Source organism: Capricornis sumatraensis, chromosome 2 (genome assembly GCF_032405125.1).
Source record: "Capricornis sumatraensis isolate serow.1 chromosome 2, serow.2, whole genome shotgun sequence".
In the NCBI taxonomy this organism is placed as follows: Eukaryota; Metazoa; Chordata; class Mammalia; order Artiodactyla; family Bovidae; genus Capricornis; species Capricornis sumatraensis.
The window spans coordinates 102,321,165-102,341,320 of NC_091070.1; the positions used below are offsets into that span (position 1 = coordinate 102,321,165).

Below are 20,156 nucleotides of genomic sequence, written 5' to 3' on the forward strand. Positions count from 1 at the left end.
GAAATTACTAACAACTTCCTTCATGTTGGTGAGTATCAGTCCCTCCTTTTTTTTTAAAACTCCCTCATTATCTGTATCATTTATTCCAGGAACTTGAATTGCTCTGAAAATATTGGCTATGTTATTTCAGGGTGGTTCAGCATGATTTTCACCACATTCAGGTGTGAGCATTTCATTAACCCCAGCAGTCAAAGAAATGCCTTAGGGAATCCTAGTTTTCTCAGAACTAACTAGGGAACAAATCAACATTTCCACGTTTCCTTCCATTTACGGTTTAAAGTCTTATACATACACACACCCCTTTTAATTCTTTTTCTCTACTTCTTTGTATCTATACCTTAAAATACTTCATCTCTTGTTTGTATATGACCCTCCACTTTGCTATTTACCTTTCTATCAATTGGGATTCCCTGGTGACTCAGCTGGTAAAGAATCCGGCTGCAATGAGGGAGACTTGGGTTCGATCCCTGGGTTGGGAAGATCCCCTGGAGAAGGGAACGAATGGCTACTCACTCCAGTATTCTGGCCTGGAGAATCCCATGGACTGTATAGTCCACGGTGTCACAAAGAGCCGAACATGACTGAGCGACTTTCACTTTCACTTTTCTATAAATATTCACACACATAAACTCATGTTTATGCTTTCTTTTTTAGTTTTCAAAAAAGAGAAAAAATAAGAGACCTAAAGGGAAGGGGGAATGAAAGAAGGAACATAAGGACAGAAAGGGAAGGGCCTGGACCAAAGCACTAGTGCCTCTGGTCCCTCTGCCTCAGCGCTTGCACCCTGAGGGCTCACCTTTTCATGCAAATGATGGTCAACAACTCAGCCATTATCACATCAGCCGCTTAAATGAGCGTTTTGCAGGTTAGAGCAGATGGGGTAAAAGAAATAGGAAAGTGAGTGAATGAATATAAGTCAGACTGCCTCCAATCTCAGCTTTGTTTTCTAGAAGGTCCATTCTGGACTGTTCATGGTGATCATACAATCCTGAATATTTGCCTTGAACATGAACACTCGAAGAGAACTTGAATCACAGGACCGGGCCATCGTCAAAATAGCAGCTCATCTACCAGACCTCATTGTCTATGGAGATTTCTCTCCAGAGAGACCTTCTGTGGATAATTTTGATGGAGTCTTGATGTTTGTTGATATTTCAGGCAAGCACAAAAGGGATATTTAATGTGGGTGAACAATAGGTTTGCATCAAAATCACACACAGTGCTTGACTGCAGAGTATGGGTGCTGTTTCAGAGTTTCCGTGCTGTTATTACAACTATTCCCACTGAGAAGACAGGAGGGATGACCTGGCTTGTGGACCTGGCTCCCTCTCATCTTCCTTTGCATGGCATGTCCAGTGATGGGCAAATCTTTAAGATGCCTAAGTCCTGGGCCTGGTACTTCAGGCTCCAGTGTCCCTGTCCCAACTTCAGACTCAGCCTCCAAGTCCTACACAATCCCAGGCAAAACTGACCTCTGGAAATGATCTCTCCAATGTTATTTACAGCTTAAGAGGAAATTGACCATCTCTTCAGAAGTCATTGAATTTTATGTGTTTTCATTACCATGAAATGGAAGTTCTATACCTAGTTAAAACTGAAGTCACCCCTGTTCAAGTTGGGAAGTTAGGAAGAAAGAGTTATCTGGGGCCTTTCCTTGACCCCTAAGATAATAAATATAGATAGAGGAGACCCACTGTCTGACACTTGGCCTGCCACAAAAATCATTTAAAAGAAACACTGCCAGTTCTTACAAGCTGAGGCCCATTGCTAGTGAGTGTGGTCCTCTTCTCCTGACACTGTTTGGTTCCTCCAAGCACCCAAGGAAATGAGCTGCACAATTGTTACAGGTTTTACTGCAATGACTGAGAAGTTCAGCACAGCCATGTACATGGACCGAGGGGCTGAGCAGCTGGTGGAGATCCTCAACCACTACATAAGTGCAATAGTGGAGAGTAAGTGTTTCTGACTTAAGCATATTCATTGTTTTCTGTATTTGGTGGTTACAACCTGAGAGAGTACTGTTGCTTAGTACTCTTCATTGTCTCCATGAAATGTGTATGAAACCAGTCTTTTTTGAAATATAATATAGTACAAGTGAAGGAATGTAATCAAACCTCACTAACACAGATTGCAGGATTAGTTTTGTGTTAGTTACAAGACTGCTACTGCTAAGTCACTTTAGTCGTGTCCGACTCTGTGCGACCCCATAGACGGCAGTCCACCAGGCTCTCCCATCCCTGGGATTCTCCAGGCAAGAACACTGGAGTGGGTTGCCATTTCCTTCTCCAATGCATGAAAGTGAAAAGTGAAAGTGAAGTCGCTCAGTCGTGTCTGACCCTCAGCGACCCCATGGACTGCAGCCTTCCAGGCTCCTCCGTCCAGGGGTTTTCCTGGCAAGAGTACTGGAGTGGGGTGCCATTGCCTTCTCCATTACAAGACTAAATTAGAGATTACTTTGAAAAGAAGTGTAGTAGTAATACTTTTAGTTAAGTTCAATAACTCCAAAAAACTAGCATCAGTATAACTCAAACACAGTCATTAAGAGGATATGTTATAAATGTTGTTGTTGTGCAGTCACTACGTTGTATCAGACTCTTTGTGACCTCATGGACTGCACCACATCAGGCTTTCCTGTCCTTCACTATCTCCTGGAATTTGCTCACACTCATGTCCATTGAGTTGGTCTTGCCATCCAACTGTCTCATCTTCTGTTACCTGCTTCTCCTCCTGCCTTCAATCTTTCCCAGCATTAGGATCTTTTCCAATGAGTCAATTCTTTGCATCAGGTGGCCAAAGTATTGGAGCTTCAGCTTCAGCATCAGTCCCTCCAATGAATATTCAAGGTTGATTTTTCTTTACGATTGACTAGTTTGATCTCCTTGCAGTCCAAAGGACTTTGAAGAATCTTCTCCAGCACCATCAAAGAAGGCAATGGCACCCCACTCCAGTACTCTTGCCTGGAAAATCCCATGGGCGGAAGGAGCCTGGTAGGCTGCAGTCCATGGGGTCGCTAAGAGTAGGACACAACTGAGCAACTTCACTTTCACTTTTCACTTTCATGCATTGGAGAAGGAAATGGCAACCCACTCCAGTGTTCTCACCTGGAGAATCCCAGGGACGGGAGAGCCTGGTGGGCTGCCGTGTATGGGGTCACACAGAGTCAGACACAACTGAAGAGATTTAGCAGCAGCAGCAGCTCCAGCACCATAATTTGAAAGCATCCATTCTTCAACACTCAGCCTTCTTTATGTTCCAACTTTCACATTGGTACATGACTATTGGAAAAACCATAGCTTTGACTGTATGATCCTTTGTTGGTGAAGTGATGTCTCTGCTTTTTAATATGCTATCTAGGTTTGTCATAGCTTTTCTTCCAAGGAGCAAACATCTTTTAATTTCATTGTATGAATAGATGAATGATTTATAATCCACGTGTCAGTAATTTATGTCCTAGTAATGGGTTCTGAAGTACTCACGGATGACTGAAAACCAACTTGTTTGCATTATTAATTTGAACTATTCATGAAGAAAAGGATTTATCCTTTTAAGGTAAGTCCTAGGTCTAGTCTATTATCGAGGTCTGAGTTTCCTAGTAATACCTTAATATCACCCACTAGACAACACTAGACAACTCACAGTGTCCCTGTGAGGGACAGGCAGGCCTGGTGTGCTGCAGTCCACGGGGTCGCGAAGAGTCAGACACGACTGAGCGACTGAACAACAGCAGCAGACAACACTTCAGTTCAGTTCAGTTCAATCTCTCAGTCGTGTCTGACTCTTTGCGACCCCATGAATCACAGCACACCAGGCCTCCCTGTCCATCACCAACTCCCGGAGCTCACTCAGATTCACGTCCATCGAGTCAGTGATGCCATCCAGCCATCTCATCCTCGGTCGTCCCTTTCTCCTCCTGTCCCCAGTCCCTCCCAGCATCAGGGTCTTTTCCAATGAGTCAACTCTTCACGTGAGATGGCCAAAGTATTGGAGTTTCAGCTTCAGCATCAGTCCTTCCAATGAACACCCAGGACTGAGCTCCTTCAGAATGGACTGGTTGGATCTCCTTGCAGTCCAAGGGACTCTCAAGAGTCTTCTCCAACTCCACAGTTCAAAAGCATCAATTCTTTGGCTCTCAGCTTTCTTCACAGTCCAACTCTCACATCCATACATGACCACAGGAAAAACCATAGCCTTGACTAGACAGATCTTTGTTGGCAAAGTAATGTCTCTGCTTTTGAATATGCTATCTAGGTTGGTCATAACTTTTCTTCCAAGGAGTAAGCATCTTTTAATTTCATAGTTGCAATCACCATCTGCAGTGATTTTGGAGCCCCTCCAAATAAAAAGTCTGACACTGTTTCCACTGTTTCCCCATCTATTTCCCATGAAGTGATGGGACCAGATGCCATGACACCTAATCCTCATTAAAAGCAGAAATCTACAGTTTTCTAGTTCCTCTTTGCATTGCATTTAGCACATTTTCAATGTTGCAAAAATAAGAGGAGAAATATCAGTATATGTCATAAAGCCTAAATAAACAAAATGCAAGTTGGTAGTAAAATTCAAGTTGACCATAGCTGTGGTTTTTTCTGTTTTTCAGTTCTATGGAGTCCTGTCATTCATGCACTCACCCACACTCACTCAAGCCCTGACTCATAACATACACAGATCAATAAAGAACATTTCATTATCATGGGAGTAGGGTAGCTGTCCTCAGGCCTCATGAGAAATCCTAACTTCTACTTTCCATTCACAGAAACAGAGCAGGTACATAATCCAGTTCCCTGTTCTCATTCTTGTCTGAGCCTTGGGTTTAAATGCCTTGTCTGAGAAGACATCTTTAGTATAAACCTATCTCTGAATCACTCTTCTCTTGACCTAATTTCTGCCCCACTGTTGAAGGGTAGATTCTTTTTATTGGCTTTAAGAAATCAAAGTTATGCTGTACACATGAAACTTTCATAAATTAAGAGAAAAAAAAAACAGAGTTTAATTTCATCTTATTTTCTTTTTTTCTCTCAGAAGTATTGATTTTTGGAGGAGACATCTTAAAATTTGCAGGTATGGGGGCTTACTGAGATGGCAGGGGTAAGAAAGGAGTGCCAAGGTTCCTGTACTCTGACAAAGGAAACATCTCAGAGAGAGCAGCAGGGAGCAGACTGGGTAGAGGAATGTTTGAAGAATAAGTTTCTGTATGGATTTCATACAAAACAGGGCGGAACCCCAGGGCAGGCTAGGAGCCCCCAGTGTGTCTGTCTTTTCAAGGTGATGCACTGCTAGCCCTGTGGAAGGTGGAGCGGAAGCAGCTGAAAAGCATCATCACAGTGGTAATTAAATGTAGCCTGGAGATTCATGGATTGTTTGAGACCCAGAAGTCTGAAGAAGGCCTGGATATCCGAGTCAAGATAGGTAAGCTCTGGTTGTCCAGTAGTTAAGACACTTTCTTAGCAGTCCAGTAGTTAAGACACTGTACTCTCAATGCAGGGAGGACTGGTTTGATCCCTGATCTAGGAATTAAGGATCTCTCTCTATATATACATATATATAGAGAAAGACATATATGTGAGCTTTTGAGAAAGAAGAGATGCTATAGCAGTTTGAGTATGGGTTCTATCTCCTGAGGAATCTCCCCTCTAAAGAGAAAACAGTGGAACATCGTGACTCAGGCCCACCATCAGGTCATGAACTTTGACTAACCAGAAGACGAATTTTGGTTTCCTCATTTACCAGTTAAGAGAACTCCTAATAGCCACCTCATAACTCTTATAAAAAGTAAAATTGAATGGTTAGAATAGTACCTGGCACAACCACTCCACAAAATACTCTTTATCATTACTATTGCTGCTATTATTATTAGGTCTTGCTGCTGTCAACAATGCTTATTATTAAGCACAGTAGGGAGCAGCTTGTGATTATATAGATTCAACAATGTATTAGGACTAGTCCTTCTTTACTTCATAAGAATCATGTGCAAGAAAAGCTTAAAACACAGCTGTGTCAGCCTGCAACACAGCTCCACTTAATAGAGGGCTTCTTAAATTCACACATACAATAACGATCACCTGTATTTCCATACTGTATTGCAGACATTACACAGTGTCATTTCTGCTTTACCACAGTCCTGAGGTATATATTGGCACTGTGGGATCTATTTCACAGGTGGGAAATGAAATTCTGATAGGTATGAATGATGAGTTACAACTGGTGCTATTGGTATTCATGTCTACCTAACTGTAAACTTTAGAATTCTTGATCAGAGGTGATAAGAAGATGGATCAGGGGTTATCCAATTAACTGCTCTCAGCTTTCTTTAGGTCAGCAGTCCCAAAATTTTTAGCACCAGGGACTGGTTTTGCGAAAGACAATTTTTCCACGGACTGGCGTGGGGGGACAGTGGTTTCGGGATGATTCAATCACATTACATTTATTGTGCACTTTATTTCTATTATTATTATATCAGCTCCACCTCAGATCATCAGGCTTTAGATCCCAGAGGTTGAGGACCCCTGCTTTAGGTTATTCAAATTTTCCAAGATTTTTAAATCTTCTGTTAAAAAAAAAATCAAATTTGTTCTAATACTAAATATTTCTTTCGAACTTACTACCTAGAGAGTTTTGATGTATTATTCTTCTTGAAAAATGATGGGGACCCTTCAGGTGCATACTTAATGGCTATTAAAGAAGTACCAGTATCTTTTAACCAGCCTAGGCATCCATGTACTTCAGAGGGAAAACAGACCCCCTGTATATGTATATATCAGGGGCATTCAGTCTTGACAAAGTAGCACATCAGAGAGCAAAGATAAAAAACAACCTTAGATTATGTTAATTATGGTAATTTGAAAGAACTGTGTATCACAGCTCATTTACGCATACATTTTTCACACATCATATTTTAAAACATTCTGTCTTCTGTTGTTTTGGTATCAAAATCTTCAGCTCTCAACTTAAAAACAACTAGAAGACACATTCTTGGGATGGAACACTTGACAGTCAAAATACCTGCTCATTTTTCCAACCTTTTCTTGCCTATCTCTTGCCTGAAATTTCACCCTGTTACTTTTTAACTAGAACCTCATCTCTGATAAAATGCAAATCTTTCCCAAACAGAAGTCATTAAAATTGTCCTCGGTATAAATAAGAAGTAGTTTGAAGTATAAATAAATTGAAGAAAAAATAAAATAACTTTGAGGAGTGATAGGGAGCTAATTGTCAGAAAAAGGTGGAAAATAAGTAGCTAACTTTCTAGATTCCGGAGCAAAGCCGTCTGGGAAGGCCTGGGCCCAGAAGAGACATTCATTGCTTTCTATGCAAAATTTTAGAGACTAGACTTTTCTCAGAGATGCTCAAGATTCTGAATGTCCAAGAAGCCATGTTGCTGGGGACTAAGCCAAAACTTCTCATGCAAACCCTTGCTTGCCTTCCTGCCAGGACTGGCTGCTGGCCACATCAGCATGTTGGTCTTTGGAGACGAAACTCGAAACTACTTTCTGGTGATTGGTCAGGCCGTAGATGACGTGCGCCTCGCGCAGAACATGGCACAGGTGAATGACGTCATTCTATCCCCAAACTGCTGGCAGCTCTGTGACAGGAGCATGATTGAAATTGAGAGGATTCCAGATCAGAGAGCAGTTAAGGTAGGTGTGATGCTGCTACTTGTCTATAAAGTTATGCCAGTCCATGCCAGGGGTCTCCTGTCAGAAAAGCCACTGGTTCTATGAAGCTGGCGATTTGGATGGGGTCAGTCTGGGTTAGACTAAAAAGCATTAGCCCAGGACATTTCCTCTGGGAGGAACCAAGTCTGGTGAGTTCAAGAGGAAGTGATCAGGCTTTTCTGTGGTAACTAAGGATGTGGAATTTGGGTATGGAGGCCTTTGGTGGGACTAGTGCCCTTGTTTAATGAAAAATTTCCTGGCTATTCCCTGGGAGCAGAGGGTTGTACAATAGTTTTGGGGGCTGCCATTGGCCCTCAAGTTCTCTCCTCAACACTCCTAACTCAAGGCAAGTGATCACGGAGCATGAGAACTGGAGGCGAGCAGGGACAGCAAAGACTATGGAGGAAAAAGAATTTTCCCTGAGCCCTGCCTAGCAGAAAACACTGTAGTTAAGTTGAAGCTGGACTGTAAGCAGAACTGTCCCTGGGATATAGCCGATTAGGGAAAGGAAGGAGAGCTCTGCTGCTAATTGAACCAGGAACAGGACTGCTTGGCAGATGGAAAGCAAAGATGGTGAATGCATGAAGTTGCTGGCAAAGATGAGAACCCCACCCCATGCCCTATGCATCAGTCTACACCCCTCCCAGCCTCCCCGACTCACTCTTCCAGTAATACACATCATGGCTGCATGACCTAGCTGGCTGATAGCAATGCCCCTGCTCCCCCATCTTCTTCAATCATTACTTATATCTTTAAAATTTGTTTTTAATTTTTAAATTTAGACTCACAGAAAAGTTCAGAAACAATAGCGTTTTTCCATATATCCATTAGCCAGCTTCCACAAATGTTAACATTCTTCATAACCAGAGTGCAATAGTCAAAACCTGAAAACTGACATTGGTAAAGTATACTATTCACTAATTAAAGGCCTTGTTTGGATTTCACCTGTTTTCCCACTAATGTCCTTAGTGAGTTTTCCAGGATTCTATCCATGATCTCACACTGCACTGTTATTTTTAACTTAGTCTCCTGCAATCTATAAAACAGTTTTTCCTTATTTTTTATGACCTTGACACTTAACATTAATCAGTTATTTTGGTGTATGTTCCTTGATTTTGTTTTGCCCGATAGTTTCTCATTATTAGACTAAAAGTTGTCCATTTTTGGAGGCAAAAATATTAAGGAAATAAGGTTGTGCCATTCTCTATGTATCATATCTTGGAGTTCATGATCTTGAATCGAATTTTATTACTGGTGATGTTCCTAATACCTTTTGGGGCATCAGCACCTTTTGTCCTTTTACACTTGTAAGAAATATATGCTATGCGGTTTAACCAAGTATTATTTCAATTAAAATGTTGTAAAGTAATAAGAAAAAAAATAAAAAAGAAAGTTATAAGAGTGGAAGAGTATACAGGTTTGTTCCCTGGAATGGCCTGCTGTGTATATACTGAAGATTGAGATCTTAATGACTAATCAGAGATATTTTTAATGTAATTACATGCAAATTAAAGCTCTTCACTGTTTAAGTATGCCAGTGTCTGATTATCATGTCTGGGACATTCAAAACCCTGCCCTTTCTGTTGAGAAATTATATTCAAAGGACCAGGCAACCCTCAGAATAACCAAAAACTTCTCCCTTTCTCTCTCTTTTTAAATTTAGGTTATTTTCTTAAAACCACCCCCTTCTTTTAACTTTGATGAATTTTTCACAAAGTGTATGGCTTTCATGGATTATTATCCTTCTGGTGACCACAAAAGTAAGTACCTTCTATACTCAAGAGCCGTTGCCTCTGCCAGTGGTCTGTAGGGTCTTACACCAATGCCCAGGGCTCCATTACTAGTGCCTGGTTTCTTCAGTTCAGCTCACAGTCCCGCAGCAAACAAAGGGGCCTCCTTCCCATCCCCACAATAGCTGTTCTAAGTAAAGCTGTCCTTCGGTCCTTGGCCTCTCTCTTGGCAGTGACTCCTTCCCCTCATCTTCCAAGCATTTGCAAGTCTTCTCCATGATAAAAGGAAAAAAAACACCTATGACTCCTACTTTTCCCTTCTAACATTCAGCACCAGACTTCTCAAGGGTAATCTCTATGTCTCTACCTCTTCTTCTGTCCTCTCTTTTATTTATTCACTCAATAAGCATTGATTACATGCACCTTGAGGTGAGGGTGGAGAGCATATATTCACCTACTTGTCAGTCTCGAGTCCCTGACATCTAGCTTCTGTTCACTTTTCCCCCGGTCTCCTGGGACCGTTTATGTCAAGGTGTTAATAGCCATCAACTTACCAAACCAGCTGACCTCTCTTCAGGCCTCATAACTAGGTGATTGGCTTTAGATCACTCTCTTTTCTAGGTATTATCTTCTCCTCGTTCCTTGAGTTCAAGAATATTATTTCCTAGTTTTGCTTTTACCCCTCAAACTACCCATTTTCAGTTCCCTTTCTATTCCTTGAATGTTGATGATTCCAGGAATCTGTCCTGGACTGTCTGGTCTTCTCTACCCACATTTTGTGGAACCATTAATCTATGCTGGATTTCCCTATGACTGCCGAAAGGGCTGGGACCAGCATGAGGAATGCAGGACAATTAGGTGATAACAAACTTTAGTACTTCATGAAGTAGACAGTCTCTTGCAAAATGGTGTGGAAGGCAAGAAGTAAAGAGTAAATGACAAGGAAAGGCTGAAGAGTAAAGAACAAGGAAGAGACGAAGTATCGGATTGGCTGGGGTCATATAGTCAGTCTTGTTTGCGGGAAGAAGGCTGGGAGTTGGCTAGGCATTTAGGGATTGACTGACTATGATTATTGCATTTCTGGTTAAGTGGAGCATTTACTGGGACACAAAAATTAATCTAAGTCTTGGTTTGCTGGCATGGCATGCTGGATAAGGAACAGCTTATCTTGGGCCTAGAAATTTATTTCAACAATGTCTCAATTCTATGCTACTTATCTTTCTCTGAAACTGTTCCTTTCTCCAGACTAGAAACTTCAGAAACATCTTTGAATCGTTCTTCTTTGTCATCATTTTTGTGTAGGTCTTTAATATTTTGAACATCACAAATTTAGACTGTCATTTTACAAAACTGCAGTAGGTAATGGGATGAGAGGGGTGCTCAGGGGAACTGTAGGCAAATTGACCAGGAAAGGCCAAGAACCCAAAAGCTCCAAGGATGGAGAAAATCTAGTGATACACTCCTTGAACTATACCTCATCTCATCTCCTAGATCTTAATCATACCTTCAATAACTTATTTTGGGCTCTGCAGTACAGTGCAATTCTGTTGCTAACTATCTGGAGTTAGCACAGAGAGGTGGAGTCTTTCATAAGACTTCTCTTATCACCAGCTACAAGCTCTGAGATTAGTAAGTCACCTGCAATTATGACCAACTGGCTACAAACCCAAGGGTTCTCACAATGCTCTCAAGTTCAATAATTAACTATAATAACTCACAGAACTCAGGAAAGTACATGCTTATAATTATGGTTTTATTGTGAAGAATACAAATGAGGACCAGTATTGTATTGGTCTCTGAACACATAGGATGAGGTCTGGGAGAGTCCCAAACATGAAGCTTCTTGATTGTCAGGACACATCATGCTCCTTGTACATCAAAGTATTTACCAGCCAGGGAAGCAAAGGTTCATATATTTTATTGGTGGTTTATTAAGTAGGCATGTACTATGAGAAACTGGCCTCATAGTGAAAAGTGAACATTAGATGTTCAGTCCTGTCTGTCTCTTTTCGACCCCTTGGACTGCCTGACAGGTTTCTCTGTCCATTTAATTCTCCAGGCAAGAATACTGGAATGCGTAGCCATTCCCTTCCCTGGGGGATCTTCCAGACCCAGGGACTGAACTTGGGTCTCCTGCGTTGCAGTCAGATTCTTTACCATCTGAACCACCAGGGAAGCCCTATTGGGCTTATAATTGAACTAAATCTCCAGCCCCTTTTCCCTCCTCAGATGTCATGAAGGTTGGCTCTTAACACCTAGTTCAAAGCCACAACCCTCTTATCAGATGCTTGGTCTTTGCCAATAGACCCTTATCCTGAGTCATCTCATTAGCATAAATTCAGGTGTGGTCCAAAGGGCCCACCATGAATAACAGAGACAGTTTCATTATCTGGGAAATTCCAAAGATTTAGAAGTTACTCTGGTATCAGAAGCAAAGACCGGCCAAACTCATTATTATTTGTCTCTTCCCTGGTAGCTTGGACGGTAAAGCGTCTGCCTACAATGTGGGAGACCTGGGTTCGGTCCCTGGGTCAGGAAGACCCCCTGGAGAAGGAAATGGCAACCCACTCTAGTATTCATGCCTGGAAAATCCCATGGACAGAGGAGCCTGGTGGGCTACAGTCCATGGGGTCGCAAAGACTGAGCGACACGACTGAGCGACTTCTCTTCACTTCATGAGTCCCTTGGATAACAAGGAGATCAAACCAGTCAATTGTAAAGGAAATCAACCCTGACTATCCATTGAAAGGACTGATGCTGAAGCTGCCACCTGATGTGAAAACCCTGATACTGGGAAAAGATTGCAGGCGGGAGAAGGGGGTGATAGAGGACAAGATGACTGGATGGCAGCACCAGTTCAATGGACATGAGTTTGAGCAAACTGCAGGAGATGGTGAAGGACAGAGAAGCCTGGCATACTGCAATCCATGGGACTGCAAATAGTCATACAACTGAGCAACTGAACAACAAACAGCCTTTGTTGCCATAAGCGTCTAGACCTTTACAATGCTTGCTCTCTTCCTGAGCTCTTTGCTTCTCTCCACAGTCTGCTCAGCATCATTTCTTATTAATCTCCAATACGCACATGGGGCTCATGCCAGTTTAGTCTTTACCAATGCTTTAACATATTCTGCTCATTCTTGACTTTAATCTACATCTGCTGGGCATGCATCCTTCTAGTAAAAAGCCACACGTTATTCAAGATTCAGTAAAATTCCTAGTTCTCCTTTTAACCATTTTCTGATTAAACCAGTTTATCTAGACCACTGATTTCTCTGAATGCCTCTGGTCTTTATAATCTATTAGCCCATTTGGTCTTTTTTGTATTTAACTTTTCTATACATATTATAGAATGTGAATGTGCATAAGTGCCTCCAGGAAAAACTCAGTTTCCTAAGAACTTTTTATTCCCACATAGTGCCTAGCACAGTATTTAAAATATACTAGGTTTTGAATACATTCAAGACAAACATTTGCTTCCCAATTTGTATCCTTTTCAGACTCCACCGTTATTTTTCATCTTTTTCACATTATTATCATTATTGTATTCCCTGCTGAAAACCTATCATAATTTCTTTCCATTATTTTTTGATTTCTTCAAATTTATTCTTACCACCTCCTAACAGTCTATTTTGTAGAGTATGGAACAACAATCAACCATTATAGTGAAAATAATCATAGAGATGATGAAAGCCTAGTGATTTTTCCTGGATGAGGAAATAAGAGTCAACCAGGGCAGTGAAGTGACTTGTCCAGAGTCACACAGCAAGTTGGTATCAAACTTAGGATCAGAAGCCAGTGTCCTAAATCTTACTCATGCCGCTCTTTCAACTCGATCAACCCCTGCATTCTGTCAGCATTGTCCTCCATTATCATCCCCTCATCTGTTTATTCCCATTACCTATGACAGTACTTTTAGCTCAAGTACAGAGGTGAAAGTCTCCTTAAGTTCTGAAGTGTGATGACATTTAGAACAGGGTTTTGAGCTACACGCAACTGAATTTTGGGAAACCCTCAACTTCTGAGAACGTCTCATTGGCTTTCCCTTGGTCCTCTTTGGCCATGAAGTAGCCCAGAGTTTTCTGACTGAACGGTGAAGACCACTGCCCAAGGGAATGGGGACTGGGAGGCACCTCTCTCCCACATCACAGAGCCAAGCTTCCCTTTCTGACCCTACTTCTCCTGCCCTCTTAGACCTCCTGAGGCTTGCTTGCATGCTAGAGTCTGATCCTGACCTGGAGTTGTCCCTACAAAAGTATGTGATGGAAAGCATATTGAAGCAGGTATTTTAATCATTTAATTTATTGACTTTTAGAGTGTCAGGGATCTTGGATAGCTGCTAAGATCAAGAAAATCAGCAGCTTGTAAAATGTTTCCTTGAAATAGAAAGAGGTGGGACTGACATTCTCCGTGTGTTCAAATCAGAATGTTTTTAAGAATTAAAAGGGGCATCACTCATAATTACACTGTGACAACAGGGGTAAACTAGGCCTCATACAACTGGGCAAACTGAAAGTGTCTCAAGCGTGTAAGAACATGTCACACACACATGAAAAAAAGCATGTCACGTGTCCTTTCTACATGTCACATAGCAAGTGAATGATACTGTTTCTCTTGTCACTTGAATTATATCTTAAGCTTTGAAAGTTAATACAGATAATTAGAACTCTCAGAAGTACCTCCAGCCTAAGAGTTTTCTCTTTTCATTTGCTTAGATCTAGGTTCTTTCAAATGCATTAACTGTTCAAATTGTAACTATTTCTCAGCACTCACCATATACCAGACACTCTGCTCTTTCATGTATTTATTCTTCACAATCCTTAGCAGATGTACTTCTCCCTTATATCTGAGAAAACAGAGACAGAATGATACCATGAACTTTCCTGAGATTATAAAGTAAGAAATGTAGCTAGGATTTGAACCCTGTTCTCTCTGAACCCTGCATTTTTTTCAGAGGCTGTATACATCTTCTCTAATATAATGCCTATTTTAATTCTTAATCCTGGCAAAATGCAATTAGGTCCTAAAGGAAATCTTTGTGGGACAAGCCTCATCTGTGGGCAGCTGCCTTCGCAGTGTGGGTTGAGGAGCTGCCAGAATGCCCCCCTGTACCTTTCGTTCAATTGAGAAACACTCCCTCTACTGCTGCTGCTAAGTCGCTTCAGTCGTGTCCGACTCTGTGCGACCCCATAGACAGCAGCCCACCAGGCTTCCCGGTCCCTGGGATTCTCCAGGCAAGAACACTGGAGTGGGTTGCCATTTCCTTCTCCAATGCAGGAAAGTGAAAAGGGAAAGTGAAGTCACTCAGTGGTGTCCTACTCTGTGCAACTCCAGGGACTGCAGCCCACCAGGCTCCTCCGCCCATGGGATTTTCCAGACACTCCCTCTAGTGCCTGCAACTGTTGGATTCTTTAAGATTTTTGAAGCTCAAGAGAGCCATCCCACTCTTCCCCTCCCTCCCTCTAAGAGAGAATGTTATGCTTCTTCAGCTGCTACTAGTGGAGAGCAAGGTCTACAGGAAAGGGATATAAGAGAGGTTCTGTGAGTCACTGTGAAAATTGTGAGTAGGAATGACAAACACGCACTAAGCAACAATAGCCAGGAGCTGAAAGGAGGCAAAAGACAAACGCTTCACAGCTTTACCAAGGTCTGTCCTTGCACTTAACAAACAAAGATGTGGTTGGATTTTTCAAACCAAAACTCAGCATCCATGGCCTGATGGAATAATTTAATTTCTTTAACATGTTTAGTATTATGTATTTAATATTAATTACTTAAATCGTTTGAAAAATCAAAGAAAATGATCATGTTGCCTAGTTAGAAATTATTAAATCATCTTTTATGAAAAGTACATGAAACCTCAGCTAGATAGGAAGCATGATTCCAAGATTCCCTATACACAATTTCCTTTTTCATTCAGAAGATGTGTTTCATATTGTCAATGGAGAATCTGACACTTTTGTGTTGTCTGGGGGAGAAAAAATGCAATGCTTCTCCCCCATTGTTTTCTTATGTACTTAAATTTAACAAAATTCAGAGCTGATGATATAGGCAGGGATAATTTGGGAAAGACTCACCTTTCCTTTCCTCGTGCCTGTTTTGGATAGACTTAGAGTGAAGATGGGAGCTGAATGAAATACCACACCAAAGAGAGGCATAGGGGTGCTACAAATAGAAGTCCATAGATTTGGATTTTGTTTGCTACTGTTTTCCCATATGACTTGGAAAATTTTCTTCTCTCTCCATCCCTCAGTTATCCAGTTAGTAAAATGAGGATAATGTAATTTTATTTCACTTGAGGATAAAGGAGGATGGAATATGGAAATATTCTGAAAAGTATCTTGCTATGAAAATATTAGGTTGAATTATGCAGCATGCTATTCTTATTCCTGAATTGTTGGAGAGCCGAAAGAAACAGCAGTTCTTTTATTGTGATGGCTCATATTGGCTGAGGGAGCTAGCAGCTGGGGCACGGGAGTGGTGGCTGGCCAAAAATGAGCAGGCTTGTAAGTTCCTATTGGAAGAGATTTTGACAGTCCATTCCATTTCTGTCTTTTTGACTTTAAGCTGGCTCTGCTGTGTTCTACCTCCCAACTTTGATAACTGCAGTTTCCCTAGAGAATCTCAAAAGGCTAGTTCCCTCCCAGTGATAATTTAGGGTGTGGTGGTGATGATATTGGGAGGAAAGATCCATTGCCAAGGACGCATGGTAAGGAAAGCTTCCCTCTAAATTACAGATTGATGACAAACAGCTTCGGGGTTATTTGTCTGAGCTTCGCCCAGTGACAGTCATGTTTGTGAACCTGATGTTTAAGGACCAAGATAAAGCAGAAGTTATAGGCTCAGCTATTCAGGATGCCTGCGTGCACATTAATTCTGTCCTGAGGGTCTTCCAAGGCCAAATCAACAAAGTCTTCATGTTTGATAAGGTAAGTTTCCCACACTAAAGATGTGGAAACCTACCAATAATTGAAGATTAGCATTATGTCCATGGACAGGGGAGAAAGAGAAGGAATAGACACATTTAACCTAGAACCATCAGTCTTTATTTATAGTATAATAACAGTAGATGTGGCGCTTAATGTGTGCTAGGCATTGTTCTCTGCACTTTTCCATATATTACTTCTTTCTTCACATGCCTGCTCTAAGTGATAGGTATTGTTGTTATTGTCCCCATTTTACAGATGAGGGTGCTTAGGTAAAGCTAAGGATAGTGAGACAAAATAAGATTAAGTGGCAGACTGGATTTCAAACCCAGGTATTGTGCCTTCTTGGTCTGTGCTCTTAACCACTGTATTCAACTAGCTTTCACTATATGTACATACATCTGGAATCCAGGGTATAATGAGTCTCCCAGAGATTTTTAGGTCAGTCTTCTAGTAACCATCATACCCTAGAAGCTGAAATTTCCTATAATCTCCATCTGCCTTATGTACACTTCCAGTTCCCCTTTCAGTTCCTTAATTGAGATGGGGTGGGGGTGTCACCTTTAGCGCTCAGTGTTTTCAACCTGCTCTTCATCTGTTCAGAGAAAAATGATGTGATAAATTATCATAGTAGTGCTCATGAGAATTGATTTCACCATCTCAGGTGTTTCTGTATTGTAAGAGCAGACCACTTAATTACTGCTCCACACTCATTCACTCACTAATTAAAAAAACACAGTGAGCATTGGTAGCGACGGAAAGCTAGGGCTGGGCTGCAGAGGTGAGAAACTCTCACAGGTTGTCACAGAGCCAGGCAGAAATAATTAATTTTTGTACAAAAAATACTCTGTTCTGTGGGAGTTCTGAGGCAACGGAGACCTCCAGTCCAGGGTAGTCTGATACTTTCTTCCATATTCATTCATGAGTATCATCAGAAAAGAGCATAGACCCAAGAGAACAGTTTTTAGTGTCTTGCAGACACTCCAGACAATTCCTGGAGAGACAGTTCCTGGCTCCCACAGTTCCCAGCTGTGTGTCCTTAGCAAGCCATTGAACTTCTCTGAGACTTAGTTTGTTCCTATTTATTTTGCATAAAAATAGGGACATTATTTAAATGAGGATAGCATTTGCCTAAAATGATTGTTGAAAGTTTTAAAAAAATATATGTGTGAAGCGCCTGTTGTGATGCCTAGTTCAAGGCAGCACTCAGCAGATGAGGGCTGCTGGTCTCACTGCAGCATGAGATCTTGCCAAGCCACCAGGCAGAATTTCCAGGCAAAGCAAACCCACCAGTGCCCCAAAGGGGCTACCCTCTAGTCTGTTCACAGACCTGGTTTCAGGGCTATGCCCCCCAACCCCCTGTCCCACCAATGTCACAACAGAACCTAGTGCCAATTAGAATCTGACTCTTAGATTGGAGAAGGAAATGGCAACCCACTTTAGTATTCTTGCCTAGAAAATTCCATGGACTGAGGATCCTGGTGGGCTACAGTCCATGGGGTCACAAAGGGTCAGACACGAGTGCAACTGAGCACACTTAGTCAGCTGGGCTTCCCAGGTGGCTCAGTGGTAAAGAGTCTGCCTGCTAAAGCAGAAGATACAGGAGACGCAGGTTTGATCCCCTCTAGAAGAGGAAATGGCAACTCACTCCAGTATTCTTGCCTGGAAAATCTTGTGGACAGAGGAGCCTGGCAGGCAGAGTCAGACATGACTTACTGACTAAGCATGTACTTGGTCAGATTCTTTTTGGAGAGGGTTGAAGAAACTGAGGCATTTTACTGTTCTCTTGCATTTTATCAGGATATAACATACATAGACTCAAATTTTTACCCCATTGACTTATATTCACTATGCACTATTTTCTTACAGAAAACAGCATCTGAAGTCATTTTTTAAGGGACTAATAGTGAAAGGGCCAAACTTCAGAGTTTACTGTCTCTTTGAAAGAGTTGACTTTTTGCCAAGAAAAAATACTCCCAGCTTAAGCCTTTATCTTCAAGAAAAATGAATAATAACAATATCTGAAGAGAACTTTAGAGTTAATGAGGTGCCTGTGTATATATGTAAATATAACATACTAATTTTTCAGTAACATAACCAACCTCAGCAAGTCTAAGTTTTACCTGTATTTAGATTGATAAACTGAAGTTCATAGAGTGTGATTGACTTGTCCAAGCTTCCACACTTGGCAAGTGGCATGAGAACACATATTTTCTGATCCCAGAACTGGTGCCTTTTGCTCTGTGCTGCTTTTGGGCTTAAACTGAGGACTTTGCAACCCAAGACCTTGGCTACAGTAGAGAGTAGACAGGAGAGTACACTCTCAGGTTCTAACCCTACTGTTGATGATGCAAGAGAAGTTATATAATGTGTGAAAGTGAAAGTGAAGTCGCTCCGTCATGTCCGACTCTCTGCAACCCCATGGACTGTAGCCTACCAGGCTCCTCTGTCCATGGGATTTTCCAGGCAAGAGTACTGGAGTGGAGTGCCATTTCCTTCTCCAGGGGATCTTCCTGACCCAGGGACTGAACCCAGGTCTCCTGCATTGTAGGCAGACGCTTCACCATCTGAGCTACCAGGGAAGACATTGAAATAGGTATATATTTGATGAAATTTGTTTCAGAGAGTGAAAATTGCTGCCCATCCTCCACTGGGTGATCTAAATGGTCCAGCTTAAAACTATCTGTCCACCGGTTGTGTTTGCTGCCTCTCTCCCTCACAGGGCTGCTCTTTTCTCTGTGTCTTTGGTTTTCCTGGGGAAAAGGCACCTGATGAAGTCACTCATGCCTTGGAGAGCGCTGTGGATATATTTGACTTCTGCTCTCAGGTCCACAAAATCCGGTAAGTGTTGACCTGATTCCATCTGATTCCTGACTCTGTTGTAGCGTATGGGGAGACAGCACAAAGGTCAGGGAAGAGGAAGGTGGGAGGCTGTCTTTCTGTCTACATTCATTATTTATTGAATGTACAGGTAGGGTGAGCAAACCCAGCCCTGATGCAGTCAGACGGGGGGATGGTCAAGGCCAGGTAGAGACAGGATACTCCTAAAAAATTCAAGTGTACCACAGAGGATCTAATTGGGTTGTCTCTCTATACTTCTGACTTGCTTCCTGGGAGAGGTCATATTCCAAACTATGTTGGAGACCTGAGATGATTTTTGATAACTAGGAGATAAAGTAAGTACTAGGGCTTCCTCATAGCTCAGTCGGTAAAGAGTCTGCCTGCAATGCAGGAGACCCAGGTTTGACTCCTGGATTGGGAAGATCCCCTGGAGAAGGAAATGGCAACCCACTCCAGTATTCTTGCCTGAAGAATCCCCTGGGGTAGAGGAGCCTGGCAGGCTACAGTCCTTGGGGTTGCAAGAGTCGGACAGAACTTAGTGACTAAACCACCACCACCACCAAAGTAAATTATAGGATTGGAAATTTATGTATTCATCTGGTCTCAAGATGATCCACTAAGTAAAATTATTAAGATGATGTTTACATTTTTGGCCCTGGCTGTCCAAGAGCCCAGTGCCCTCAGGCTCCCCCTGTATACCCCAATAATCCTGACTTGTGGCCCACTCTGGTCTACTCCAACAGGTACCACCCTTTGCCCTGAATATTCCATCTTCTCAGCCTCTAGTCATCTGTATATGCAACCATCTTCATGCATTAGAAAAGTTAGCTTTTGATGCCACCCAGTTATTTCCTTTCGAAAAAATGACTTCTTTCTAGCAATCACAAAAGATAGTTAATTTTTTTTTTTTAACAACTACAATCATTCTACACTGAAAGTCCATTGGGGTGATGAGGTTATTTTCCAGAAAAATAGCTCAGATGAATACTTAAAAGTAGCAGAAAAGT

At 41.9% G+C, this 20,156-nt stretch overlaps 1 protein-coding gene across 1 annotated transcript in view; it reads left to right on the top strand.

Annotated features, from left to right (window-relative positions):
* The first annotated feature begins 1,007 nt into the window (after nt 1–1,007).
* Nucleotides 1,008–20,156, top strand: part of ADCY10 (adenylate cyclase 10) — a 95,678-nt gene continuing 76,529 nt past the window's right edge. Inside the window, exons 1-9 of the mRNA XM_068965159.1 lie at nt 1,008–1,158; nt 1,848–1,952; nt 5,020–5,058; nt 5,263–5,406; nt 7,429–7,634; nt 9,316–9,412; nt 13,577–13,665; nt 16,120–16,311; nt 19,031–19,149. Coding sequence (XP_068821260.1) covers nt 1,008–1,158; nt 1,848–1,952; nt 5,020–5,058; nt 5,263–5,406; nt 7,429–7,634; nt 9,316–9,412; nt 13,577–13,665; nt 16,120–16,311; nt 19,031–19,149 — 1,142 coding nt within the window. The remainder of the gene's footprint in view (nt 1,159–1,847; nt 1,953–5,019; nt 5,059–5,262; nt 5,407–7,428; nt 7,635–9,315; nt 9,413–13,576; nt 13,666–16,119; nt 16,312–19,030; nt 19,150–20,156) is intronic.